The 14,755-nt window shown below is 33.7% G+C and overlaps 1 protein-coding gene across 1 annotated transcript in view; it reads right to left on the bottom strand.

Annotated features, from left to right (window-relative positions):
* LOC136029268 (E3 ubiquitin-protein ligase CHIP-like) overlaps positions 1 to 14,755 on the bottom strand; it is a 42,096-nt gene that overhangs the window by 8,607 nt on the left and 18,734 nt on the right. The window contains exon 5 of the mRNA XM_065707514.1: positions 8,604 to 8,777. Within this exon, the coding sequence (XP_065563586.1) occupies positions 8,604 to 8,777 (174 nt within the window). The remainder of the gene's footprint in view (positions 1 to 8,603; positions 8,778 to 14,755) is intronic.

Genomic DNA, 14,755 nt, shown 5'->3' with positions numbered 1-14,755 from the left:
ATGGTAATAACGATCGTTCACCGTTATTGCCGTTGTAAATTACGGCTTAATGCCAATTTAATAATGGTACACGGCTCTGATCAGATTCTAAGGACATGATACAGAAAAAAATTACAATACCTGGTCTAACCTGCAGAGCGGTTCGATTTCAAGAGGATTTTGTGTGGGTTTTCAGGTAATAGTAAACTAGCATTCTGTAAAGGCCCTTTCGTTTGGATTAATTGCATATTTATGGTATTAATGATATAATGACAATAATGACACTAATGGTAATAATGAGGCTTTACCATTATAAATTGTTATCTAATGGTAATTTAACAATGGTACAAGGCTATGAAAAGATTTCAAGGAGACAACACAAAAGAGAAATCACAACTACCCTTTCTAACCCATTGCAAATGATTTGAGTGAAATGAAATCGTGTGTGGGATTGCGGGTAATGGTAATCAAACATTTTCAAATATTATAGTTTCTTCAGAAAGCAATGATTACGAGAGACTTCCCAAGATATGGCTGCTTATCGTTGAATTAATGTATAACATTGAACTTACGGACTGATACTGGTAATTTTTTGGTTTAACTGAAATAGCACAGCCATAATACAGTCAGTAATTCATTTTCTATGATTAATCTATTTACTGTTCTATATTAATCGATCCTCTTTAATTTAATAGTTCTTCAGCAATTTAAAGCGGATAACCAGTCTTGCTGAAATCTTGCTAGAGGCAACAATGAATATTGATTAATTGCATTATGCTTTAGATTGTAGGCTATCTATGATTAAAACTATGAGACCATAACAAATATTAGTAACGAAACAAATAATTGAAGAAAAAACGGGTTTAATTTTTTTAAATAAAGCAGTGACAACAAAATAAAATAAAAACTACACTTTAACTAACAAAAAATAAAAATACTCCGAATATTTCGGCCCCACCTCCGGGAGCCTTTCTCAACGGGAAAAAAAAACAAAAAGGGAGAAAATTACAACAATTTAAGACTATTTTTAAGACATTTTAAAAAATGCCACGACAACTAAACCAAACTAAAAATATAAACAATCAAACATAAAAGAAACAAGAACTCACATTTTTAAAACAAACACTCCCGCACTTTACTGTAACTTTAGAAAAAACTGCAATAATTGTTTCTATTGGCACTTTCCTCTGCCACAATCGCTGTATAAATGGGGATCTATCAAAAATGAAAAATATAAGTACTTGTAACAATACGAAAAAGAGGTCACCCAACCCCCAAATCCAATCAAAATCTTACAGGTTAATGAAACACAATTATGAATTATAAATTGAATGGATTTTTTCATTTGCTATTTTAGCTGCCGTCCGTTGACTTCTTACAGCATTGACCATCCTTTGACCTCCGTTCGCAAGGTTATTACTTGTTTCAGGACAATTATGCAAACCAAGACTCATTGAAGTTTTTGACTGGTCTTTAATTAAACTATTATAAATTGAATTTATTTTAAATTCCCCCTCATCTCTATTGATACTAATACCCCCATAGATAATCTTTTTTATTTCTATAATTTCTCTGAATCTTTGTAAAAGTCCTACAGACTTATCAATAATTTTTGTCTGATCAAATAAAATACTATGATGAGGAAAATTATACACGTGACCAGCTATAGCGGATTCAAAAGTATCAGGTTTTTTATTTTGTCTTAGCGAGCAATCTATCGCATATTTGTGTTGCTGTAGCCTATTTTTTAAATTCTGCTGTGTTCTACCTACATAAAATTTACCACAAGAGCATGGAATTTTGTATACCCCCTGTTGTATATTTCTTGGAACTTTATCTTTTCCGTTATTTAGCCATGAGCTTATATTTTGTCCTGATTTAAAAGCTGTTTTTATATTATACATAATATTAGTATCAATAGAGATGAGGGGGAATTTAAAATAAATTCAATTTATAATAGTTTAATTAAAGACCAGTCAAAAACTTCAATGAGTCTTGGTTTGCATAATTGTCCTGAAACAAGTAATAACCTTGCGAACGGAGGTCAAAGCATGGTCAATGCTGTAAGAAGTCAACGGACGGCAGCTAAAATAGCAAATGAAAAAATCCATTCAATTTATAATTCATAATTGTGTTTCATTAACCTGTAAGATTTTGATTGGATTTGGGGGTTGGGTGACCTCTTTTTCGTATTGTTACAAGTATTTATATTTTTCATTTTTGATAGATCCCCATTTATACAGCGATTGTGGCAGAGGAAAGTGCCAATAGAAACAATTATTGCAGTTTTTTCTAAAGTTACAGTAAAGTGCGGGAGTGTTTGTTTTAAAAATGTGAGTTCTTGTTTCTTTTATGTTTGATTGTTTATATTTTTAGTTTGGTTTAGTTGTCGTGGCATTTTTTAAATTTTCTCCCTTTTTGTTTTTTTTTCCCGTTGAGAAAGGCTCCCGGAGGTGGGGCCGAAATATTCGGAGTATTTTTATTTTTTGTTAGTTAAAGTGTAGTTTTTATTTTATTTTGTTGTCACTGCTTTATTTAAAAAAATTAAACCCGTTTTTTCTTCAATTATTTGTTTCGTAAATGGAAAAGCAGTGTGGTCTAAGAAATTATTTAAATATTAGTAACACCCTAAATTTCATTCGGTTTTAATGGTAAAGCTGTAGTTATCGTAATAATTGTAAAGTATAATAATAAAGTATAATAATCACTATTGGTAAAGGTAAAGAATACGGCACTGAAATATACAATCCTTTTTCGGTGGTACTAATCTCTGCTTCATGGCCCTTCAGCCAAGAAGTGCAATGGGGGGTTAGGGGCCAGCCATCCAGTGTTTTCGCACACTCTTCCTGTTTACCTTACCCATATTTCTCCAGGTACCCATTTAGAGCCCAGTTACCATTGACTGGGCTTAGAGTCACGTTACTGACCCCCGTTCCAAATCAAATAGCCGGAAACCTCAGGTCTCGAACGCATGTCCTCATGGAGAAGAAATGTCGAAGTCTAGCGTGCCAACCACTAGCCTAAGACAAATAGTTGGCAAATTACCAATTAATGGTAATTAAATAATGGTACATGGCCCCAAGCAAATTTTAAGGACGCGATCCACAAGAGAAATTACAACACGTTTTTAACCTGTAAGAACGGTTCGACAAAACGAATTGTGAGTGGGTTTGTGGGTAACAGTAACCTATCATATGGTAATGGTGTTTTTTTTGCATTGTATTTTTTAATTGTAGTAATGGTAATTATGGTGATGATAGTACAATGACAATAACGGTATTAGTGGTAGTGCTGGTAACTCTGAGTTCTTCATTTAACAATACACTCATTATTATCATTAAAAGTTACCATTTAATGATAATTTGATGACAGTAAATGGTCCTGTCAATTGAGGACACAATCGAAAAGAGAAATTGTAACACCTCAGAATCCACATGTTTTCAGCAACCTATAGTATATTCAAGCATCCCTTATCCAATTTGTCGGTTTAAAACTAACTTCCTCGGATGTAATATGTACAAATTACAATACATAATTACCTGGCAACTTGTCAACTGAAACCCTAAAGACAACTAGGCGACTAAACTTTAATCACGTGCACTTCAATTTAAACATTCCTTAATTACAAATCCCTGAAGGTTTGTCCCATTCATGATTGCTATCGCTTTCCGTTTTCTATGTATAGGTTTTTCCGAACAGCGAATCCAAATCGTTTCATGTAGTAGTGCTCTTAACTTCTGACATAATTTAGGTCTCATGAAACCTTAAGGATAAGTAATCGGGTTTGTCAGATAAGTAATTTTGGCATGTTTGAATGCATTAATAGTGTCCTGTAAATGCAGTTTAGCTTATAATGAACATTCATTTTAAAACTTCTTACCCAATTATCAAGTTTCCGCTAATTATAAGCAACAATTTGTTAAATAATTCTCTGCTCACCAGTGAAGCACTGACGTCATTTAGGTCTCATGAAACCCGAAGGATAAGCAAACGAGTTCGTCAAATAAGTAATCTTGGCATGTTCGAACGCACTAATAGTGTCTTGTAAATGCTGTTTATCCTTTAATTAATATTCATTTTAAAAATTTCTTACCCAATTATCAAGTTTCCACTAATTACAAGCCACAATATATTAAATAATTTCATGCCCATCGTCCAGTGAATCACTGACGTCATCTAGGTCTTATGAAACCCGAAGGATATGCAAACGAGTTCGTCAAATAAGTAATCTTGGCACGTTCGAACGCACTAATAGTGTCTTGTAAATGCTGTTTATCCTTTAATTAATATTCATTTAAAAAATTTCTTACCCAATTATCAAGTTTCCACTAATTACAAGCAACAATTTATTAAATAATTTCATGCCCATCGGCCAGTGAAGCACTGACGTCATCTAGGTCTCATGAAACCCGAAGGATAAGCAAACGAGTTCGTCAAATAAGTAATCTTGGCATGTTCGAACGCACTAATAGTGTCTTGTAAATGCTGTTTATCCTTTAATTAATATTCATTTAAAAAATTTCTTACCCAATTATCAAGTTTCCACTAATTACAAGCAACAATTTATTAAATAATTTCATGCCCATCGGCCAGTGAAGCACTGACGTCATCTAGGTCTCATGAAACCCGAAGGATAAGCAAACGAGTTCGTCAAATAAGTAATCTTGGCATGTTCGAACGCACTAATAGTGTCTTGTAAATGCTGTTTATCCTTTAATTAATATTCATTTAAAAAATTTCTTACCCAATTATCAAGTTTCCACTAATTACAAGCAACAATTTATTAAATAATTTCATGCCCATCGGCCAGTGAAGCACTGACGTCATCTAGGTCTCATGAAACCCGAAGGATAAGCAAACGAGTTCGTCAAATAAGTAATCTTGGCATGTTCGAACGCACTAATAGTGTCTTGTAAATGCTGTTTATCCTTTAATTAATATTCATTTAAAAAATTTCTTACCCAATTATCAAGTTTCCACTAATTACAAGCAACAATTTATTAAATAATTTCATGCCCATCGGCCAGTGAAGCACTGACGTCATCTAGGTCTCATGAAACCCGAAGGATAAGCAAACGAGTTCGTCAAATAAGTAATCTTGGCATGTTCGAACGCACTAATAGTGTCTTGTAAATGCTGTTTATCCTTTAATTAATATTCATTTAAAAAATTTCTTACCCAATTATCAAGTTTCCACTAATTACAAGCAACAATTTATTAAATAATTTCATGCCCATCGGCCAGTGAAGCACTGACGTCATCTAGGTCTCATGAAACCCGAAGGATAAGCAAACGAGTTCGTCAAATAAGTAATCTTGGCATGTTCGAACGCACTAATAGTGTCTTGTAAATGCTGTTTATCCTTTAATTAATATTCATTTTAAAAAATTCTTACCCAATTATCAAGTTTCCACTAATTACAAGCAACAATTTATTAAATAATTTCATGCCCATCGTCCAGTGAAGCACTGACGTCATCTAGGTCTCATGAAACCCGAAGGATAAGCAAACTGGTTCGTCAAATAAGTAATCTTGGCATGTTCGAGCGCATTAATAGCGTTCTGTAAATGCTGTTTAGCTTATAATTAATATTCATTTTAAAATTTCTTACCCAATTATCAAGTTTCAGGTAATTATTAGCCACAGCTTAGTAAATAATTCTATTCTTACCAGTGAACAGAAAAAGGCAAAGTAACAATTGTAGTGATCTATTAAGAAATATGCTTATTTTTGTAACGAAATTTAGTGAAGGTTCAGCCTCGGAAGGCCAGTTCTATACTAGAACATAAAATAAAACATTTCTTTCCCCATCGGTCTAACTTAGGTCTATTCATACTGGCAAAAGATTTTTCTTTTGGTTGTTTCAAAATAAGAAAATTTTTCGGACACTAACATTTTGTCAGTGTTGCCATATTGAACCGTGAAAATAAATAATCAAAACTAAACCGTTTAATTTGACAACGTTCTTTGTCCGCAACCCTCAAATTCTAACAACCTGTTATTTCCCAAACAAAACATCACCAAAGAAAAGATACATTTTCTGTAGCTGTTTGGTGCTATATATGTATTTTTTTTTTATTTGGCACTTGCTATTACCAATAACTGCATACGTAAGCTTCAACTTAATATAATTAATTTTAAGATAAGATAATCTTATTTGACAAAAGAAAAAAAAAATACAGAACATTTTTGCTGCATTTTCCAAGAAAACCCCTAAAGGCTTGTTGGCAGCAGGTGGGAATCTTCTATTCGAAATATTCTAAAAAACAATATTTTATGCTATTCTACTTTGTATATTACTAAATCCACAAATATACAACAAATATTCTACTTACATAAAACACATACATAAATTCTATTCTTTTGCAGGGAAAAATCTTTTGGTTGCAATCTTGAAGGTTATGAGATGACTGCATTTCAAATCGCAACCGGTACTATATCCGATACACAGTGAGTAATAAAATTTCTTTTTACAAAAGAAGCTCTAGTCGTTTTTCTAAATTGATGTACTGAATTCGATACTTCTCGTGTATCATGACTACAGAGATCACTATTAAGGGATAAAATATTTTCGACAGAAGAGGGAAGTAAATTATTAAGATATTTCAACTGATTATTAACCAATTCAACTGATTGGATTTAATTTTAACTGTGCTTGGCACCTTAACTTGACACCTCTTTAGCCTCGTGATGAAGTAGCCTCTAGATTTTTTTCTCTTTTTCCATGATAATCTCTTTTTTTCAGTTTTTTTTCTTTTTGCTCACGTCCCTCCTTTTCTTTTCAATGATTCTCTAAAAGTATAACCACTTAGCACTCCAACAGTCGTTGTAAAAGTGACCTAAGTAGTATTATTAGTAAAGATGGTAGATACAGTGAAGATATTAAAAGCGAATAGCCAGGGTATTTTTTCGGTTGAAAAAAAGTTTTGAAGAATAGGAAGCTAATTCTGCGAACCACAATTAGAATATTGAAGGCTACATCGGTTAAGTAAGGTTCTGAAATGAAAGCCATGAGCAGCCATGAAAGCCATGAGCAGCCATGAAACATGGCTGCTCCAAAAGACAGAGGAATTGCAAGAAATTGTACTCCAAGTTTGAAACGAAAAGATGAAACGAAAACGATAGTAAAGATGGTAGATACAGTGAAGATATTAAAAGCGAATAGCCAGGGTATTTTTTCGGTTGAAAAAAAGTTTTGAAGAATAGGAAGCTAATTCTGCGAACCACAATTAGAATATTGAAGGCTACATCGGTTAAGTAAGGTTCTGAAATGAAAGCCATGAGCAGCCATGAAAGCCAAGAGCAGCCATGAAACATGGCTGCTCCAAAAGACAGAGGAATTGCAAGAAATTGTACTCCAAGTTTGAAACGAAAAGAAATAATCAAACAGTTCGTGATAACCGACTGTGAGTAAGGAGCGACGTGGCTAAATCGTAGGCAAAACTGTAAGAAACAGAGTCGCGATAATGATAGATACATCAAAAGAATCAAATATCGGAAGGTACAGTGGTCAAATATGGCTCTGAAGCATGGGCGCTCCAATAAGTGGATGAAGATTTACCAGATGTTTTCCGGAGAAATTGCCTACGGATTGTTTCGGATGCCCGTCTGACTGGCCGTATTTCAAACAGTAAGATGTACAAAATATATGGTTCGATCCAGCTTTCTATGCCTACAATGATAGAGGTTGAGATGGCTATGATATGTTCAGCGGATGAAGGATAACCGATTACCAAAGATCATCCTTTAGGCCAACCATCTAGGGTCAAACGAAAAGCAGGTCGTCCCTGAATCGGGTAGGAGGTTGTAAGGAAGGATTTGAATGTATTTGAAACTTATTAGGAGGTTGTAAAGAGGGAGGCTTTAAACAGATTCTGACGGAGGAGTCCCACAGTTTTAATAGGGTCAAATCTCGAAACTATAGCCCAGAGGGCCATTAAAAATGGCCCCTCAATCTAAAGATGTATATTAGCTAAATTATAAGCTGCATCAATCACTCTGAACAGTTTTTTGACTAAGAATTTATAATACTCCCATTGAAATTTTCTCATTGCGCATCAAGCGAATCTTCTTCGGTTTAAGTTCTAGATTAGTTTTCTTGCATAGAAGCAATCTTCAATTTTGCTCGTTCTTCTATAAATTTACTAATCTATATTTTTTCTTACTCTATTTGGAGCTATGATAAAAATTAATAAAAGCACGTATATAGAAGAAGTAGCTTTTACTTGAGTCACTAAAAATTTCCATGATCTCGATTTAGCCATAGTAAAAAAAAATGGAGAATGAACGGGAACAGGAGGACACCACTGCCCATACACAAAGCGATCCTCTTTGTTTTTCAAGATACGATCTTGAAGTCCCGAGATTGTGATTCCAATGGTGCGCTTTTCATTTAGATCTGCCGGCATTTTTGAGAAATTAAAAGCTCTTTTCTCAAAAAATCTTTTCGCAATAATTTTTTTATTTTAGGATAAACCAACATTATAACAATTACTATTGAGTCACATCTAAATAAAAAAAAATTCCTCACTTGACGGTTTTTTTTCAAAAAGCGTTTTCAAATTCAAGGTTACTATGATATGATAGCATGCTCTTTACTAGCCCGATAAAGGAAACTCCCTTACCTGTAAGTGTTCTTCAATATCCTTTCTATCATAAGTGATACCCGACGGGGTTATCACCGGGTCTTTAAGAATTTCGAAACTTATCTTTCCACACAAAAAGTCGGGAACATCCCTTTTCATTCGACGTTCATCGACCTTGCTGAACAATGCCTCAAGTTCCCCAACATATCTATCCTGAAAACAAATTACCACAAAATCTTCAGAATAGTTTAGAGACACAAGCGAATCTAGGATCCAACTATATTCTGGTTACGAGTGTTGGGTCTTCGGATTTCAGCTAAAATGGGTTTTATAGTAAAATTGGTTAGAACAATACGACCACATTTCGGCCACAAATATTACCTATTCGAACCGAGGCTAAAATTTGTTTTATAGTAAAATTGTTAAAAAAAAAAAGAAACAAAAACGACCAAATTCTGACACAAGTGTCGCAACTTTAGGCTGCGGCTAAAATTCGTTTTTATAGAATAATTATCAAAAAAAAAAAAAAAAAAAAATCTGGACGCAAGTGTTATCACTTTGGGCTGCTGCTAAAATTCGTTTTATAGTAAAATTTTCAAAAAAAAAAACCAAATTCTGGACACAAATGTTATTTACTAATAGCAAAGTAAATACTGTAGCTATTAGAAGCTATAGTATTTCAAGTGTGCATAAATATGGCTCTTATAATTTTGCTTTAGCTTGGGATATAAGTCCCCCGATACATCAGTCCTGAAAAAAAGTGCCACACAATCTTAGACTTTAGGACAGCAACTGAATATAGGACACGACTACAGTCGGGACACAAGTATTACCAATTCAGATTGCAGTTGAAATATGCTTTATAATAGAACTGGCAAAAATAATGCGACCACATTTCAGGAGATTTTCTATAGTATTAACTATTTTTAACGATTTATGTTAAATATAATATAGCTTATTATATTTATGTTAAATAATATATTCTACCGATTTATGCTAAATAATATAGTTATTTTAACTTTATTTTTAACAATTTTCTATTTCAGCAGACAATATGTGCAATAGATGTGCATCATCTATTTATGATTATGTAACTATAAATTATGTTTTGATATGTGAACCGCTGTTTATTCTTACTACACTAAATCAAGATTTAGTATTAAATATGTACAGCCTCTTTAGAATGGGATGATTTACCGAATATGTTAAAAACGTCTAATATATGATCAGAATGCCGGTAATTGTTGAAATTACAGTGTTTTAAATTTAAGAATTTTATACATTACTAGCTGGGTCCCGGCGGCTTCGCCGGCTGACCCCAGCATGGCACGCGGCAGGCTTCTATATATGGATTCTCATTGTCCCTTGTGTTCTGGGTCCCGGCAACACTATGTCATTTTTGGATCGAATTGATGACGTAAATTGGACATTCCTAATCTAGCCCTTTCTCTTTGAGCCACAAGCCTGGTTTTGCGTTGCTCTGGTGTTCCCCTTTCTGATGATATTGTAGGATAATTATACACGCATTGCTTTTGTAATACAGCAACATGCCTTTTTTTTACTATCTCTATTAGCCGCAAGCCTGGTTTCGCGTTGCGAACATGACGTCATTTATAGATTTTTATCTTTTATTACAGTTTTTCCTTTTTTTTAGTTTTTTTTTTGTTTTTTTTTATACGTCATATTTTAGTTTTTTTTTTCTTTTTTAGTTTTTTCTTTTTTAGTTTTTTACCTTTTTTTATTTTTTTATTTTTTAGTTTTTTCTTTTTTCAGTTTCTTCTTTTTTTCTATAGTTTTTTTTTTAGTTTTTTTTTTTATAGAAGATAGTTTTTAATTCTTTTAAGTTTTTTTTTAGTTATCTTTTTTTATATATTGACGTCATACTTAGTGACAGACAGACGGACGGACAACCGGACAGTACATTTATATATATACTAACTGTTGGGGAGGCGCTTCGCGCCCCCCCCCAAACCCCCCGCGCACGTAAGTCGTTACGCGCCATATTAGTTACGCGCCATTGTAGTTGTGTCCCTGTGTCCTACCTGTGAATATAGAATATATATATATATTTGAACATGCAACATATAATTGTCCATGGGAAAAACAATCCGTATTGAGATCTATACCTCATTATTCTAATGATTGCCCTTGAGCTTTGTTGATGGTGATTGCTAATCAAACATTCCCTGTGTCCACATCGTCATTTATATATCCCCCCTGTGCCCCCGGCGTCCCCGTTGTAGTTGTGTCCCTGTGTCCCAGTCGTCATTTATAGTCGACAAACATGACGTCAGTCGACCTACAAACATGACGTCAGTCGACACACACGTCCCAGTCGTCATTTGTGTACCGGTGTCCCAGTCTGTAATTTCTCTTTGAGCGTCCCAGGTCGTCATTTATATTCCCTGTGTCCTGGTCTGTATATACATTCGTTTTTGAATTGGTATATGATGAAATAAATTTTTTGTTTTTTTCCTTTTTTTCTTTGTAGTTTTTCTTTTGGTTTTTACCTTTTTTTTAGCCTTTTTAGTTTTTTTTCTTTTTTCTTTTTAGTTTTTTTTGTAGTTTTTAACGTTTTTAGTTTTTTTTTTATTTTTATTGTTTTTAGTTTTCTTTTTCTCCTTTATTTTTCAGTTTTTTTCCTTTTTTAGTTTTTTTTCTTTTTCAGTTTTTAGTTTTTTTAGTTTTTTTTTAGTTTTTAGTTTTTTTTTCATTTTTTTTGTAGCTTTTACCATTTTTTTGGTTTTTTTTCTTTTTTAGTTTTTAATTTTTTTAATTTTTTTTTTTTTAGTTTTTTTTATTAGTTTTTAGTTTTTTTCTTTTTAGTTTTTTTTGCAGTTTTTACCGTTTTTTTAGTTTTTTTTTCTTTTCTAGTTTTTAGTTTTTCCTTTTTTTAGTTTTTTTGCCTTTTTTTAGTTTTTTAGTATTTTCTTTTTATTTTTTTTTTTAATTCCCTGGGTACCTTTTTTTAATTTTCTTTTTCTCCTTTATTTTTCAGTTTTTTTCCTTTTTTTAGTTTTTTTCTTTTTCAGTAGGCCTATAGTTTTTATTTTTTTTTCTTTTTAGTTTTTTTGTAGTTTTTACCTTTTTTAGTTTTTTCTTTTTTAGTTCTTAGTTTTTTACCTTTTTTTAGTTTTTTTTTTAGTTTTTTAGCTTTTTTAGTTTTTTTTTTTAATATTTTCTTTTTAGTTTTTTTTGTAGTTTTTACCTTTTTTAGTTTTTTTCTTTTAGTTTTTTTTGTAGTTTTTACCTGTTTCAGTTTGTTTTCTTCTTTTGTATTAATGCTACAGCCAAGGTTCGAACCTGGAACCTCTCGGACCTAGAATCTGGAACATAACGCTTTACCAACTCAGCTACTTCGGCTTGAATACATTCGTTTTTGAATTGGTATATGATGAAATTCAGACGTCATATGCGGACAGACAGACAGACAAACAAACAAACAACTTATTTATATATATATATATATATATATATATATATATATATATATATATATATATATATATATATATATATATATATATATATATATCTATACTAGCTGTTGGGGTGGCGCGAAGCGCCACCCCAATACCTAGTTGGTGGGGGCGCTTTGCGCCCCCATGCCCCCCCCCCCGTGCACGTAAGTTGTTACGCGCCATATTAGTTACGCACCATTGTAATTGTGTCCCTGTGTCCCACCAGTGAATATAGATTTATATATATAAAAATAAGTTGTTTGTCTGTTACACTATCTTCTATATATATATAAAAATAAGTTGTATGTATGTTTGCATTGAGGGTTTGCATATGACATCTGAAAAATAAAGAAGAAAAAGAAAACTGAAAAAAGAAAAAAAAACTAAAAATGCAAAAAAAAACAAAAAAAGGAAGCTGTTGGGTTTTTACCTTTTTTATTTTTTTTCCTTCTTTTAAGTTTTTTTCTTTTTAGGTTTTTTCTTTTTTTAGCTTTGTTGCGCCACATTACTTACGCGTCATTGTAGTTGTATCCCTGTGTCCCACCTGTGAATAAAGATTGATATATATCTGTTTTTAACTGCGTAAAACTTGCGAATATACAACATTCTTCGCTGTCCCATTATCTGTGCATATAAATAGATTGTCAGGTTTACCGACTCTTGAACATGCAACATATACTTGTCCATCGGAAAAACAATCCGTATTCAGATTTATACCTCATTATTATAATGATTGCCCTTGAGCTTTGTTGATGGTGATTGCTAATCGAACATTCCCTGTGTTCCAGTCGTCATTTATATATCCCCCCCTGTGCCCCCGGCGTCCCCGCTGTAGTTGTGTCCCGGTCGTCATTTATATTCCCTGTGTCCCGGTGTCCAAGTCTGTAATTTCTCTTTGAGTGTCCCGGTCGTCATTTGTGTCCCGGTATCCCGGTCTGTAATTTCGTCAGTCGACAAACATGACGTCAGTCGACAAACAACTTCATGACGACATACAGCTCAATCCTTATAATGACTTCAGTCGACAAACATGACGTCAGTCGACACACAAAAATGACGTCAGTCAACAGACAAACAACTTATTTTTATATATATAGATAGATAGACTAGCTGTTGGGGCTTCGCACCACCCCAACAGCTAGTTGGTGGGGGCGCTTCACAACCCCCCCCCCCCAAGCCCCCCGCGCGCTTAAGTCGTTACGCGCCATATTAGTTACGCGCCATTGTAGTTGTGTCCCTTTGTCCCACTTGTGAATATAGATAGATATATATATGTTCTTAGATATATATATGTTCTAGATATAAATATATGTTTTTAACTACGTAAAACATGCGAATATACAACATTCTTCGCTGTCCCATTGTCTGTGCATATAAATAGATTGTCAGGTTTACCAAGTCTTGAACATGCAACATATAATTGTCTATGGGAAAAACAATCCGTATTCAGATCTATACCTAATTATTCTAATGATTGCCCTTGAGCTTTGTTGATGGTGATTGCTAATCGAACATTCCCTGTGTCCCTGTCGTCATTTATATATCCCCCCTGTGCCCCCCGGCGCCCCCGTTGTAGTTGTGTCCCTGTGTCCCGGTCTTCATTTATATTCCCTGTGTCCCGGTCGGTCGTCATTTGTGTCCCGGTCTGTAATTTCTCTTTGAGTGTCCCGGTCGTCATTTATATTCCCTGTGTCCCGGTCGTCATTTGTGTCCCGGGATTGTCAGGTTTACCGACTCTTGAACATCCCGATCGGCATTTATATATCCCCCCCTGTGTCCCCGACGTCGCCGTTGTAGTTGTGTCCCTGTGTCTCGGTCGTCATTTATATTCCCTGTGTCCCGGTGTCCCAGTCTGTAATTTCTCTTTGAGTGTCCCGGTCGTCATTTATATTCCCTGTGTTTAAAAAAGAAAAAAAATTAAAGCATGTTTGTTTTTTTGTATGTTTGAGGGTTTGCATATGACGTCTGAAAAATTAAGAAGAAAATGAAAACCAAAAACGAAAAAAAAGGTAAAAAACTAAAAAAAAACTAACCTAAAATGCTAAATTTTACTCTTTTTTTCTTCTGTTTAATGTGTAACATCAATAATAAACAAGCACTTACCATTGTAGTTATATAAACAATGAATGTATCAATAACAACTATAAATTCAATAAAAAATCTGATCACACGTGTTATGCGCTTGCTTTTATAAACAAGTGCACAATGAAGCAGGTGGAAAGCAAACACGTGGGTATAACAGGGTTTCAACCTAAACAAACTTGAACCAAAAAAAATGTTTTCAAAACATGACACTGAGATTCTACTTGTACGGCGATAAATACACATTTGTGCTGCTATTGTCGTAGTGCCTAAAAACAGTCATATCGTTTTGGACAGCTTTTGCCGTCATGCGACATAGTAAACTTCACTTTGGCGGTTATAGGCGTAAGTGTCTGTCAGCGCATTAACATCAAATTGTGTTCGTTCTTATGCAAACAATTATGCACTTCATATATCTAACTACTATGCCCCCTCAGTTTCCAATTGCAACCACTTTGATTACGAATTCAATTTGTAGTTCCTTTAAAAATGTGTCTTATCTAAGATTAGAACTTAGGTTACCTCAGCCACAGGCAACTATTTTTACCACTTCGCTATCAAGTCTTGTAATTTTGACGAAAACACAAAAAAGTCGGCGACTTGAGAAAAACGAGTTATTTAAAATTTAATGTAATTTGAGTGCAAAAC

The sequence above is a fragment of the Artemia franciscana genome, chromosome 7 (genome assembly GCF_032884065.1).
Source record: "Artemia franciscana chromosome 7, ASM3288406v1, whole genome shotgun sequence".
Lineage (NCBI taxonomy): Eukaryota > Metazoa > Arthropoda > Branchiopoda > Anostraca > Artemiidae > Artemia > Artemia franciscana.
Note: the sequence above shows the minus strand (reverse complement) of the source record. Positions and strands in the feature narration are given on the sequence as shown.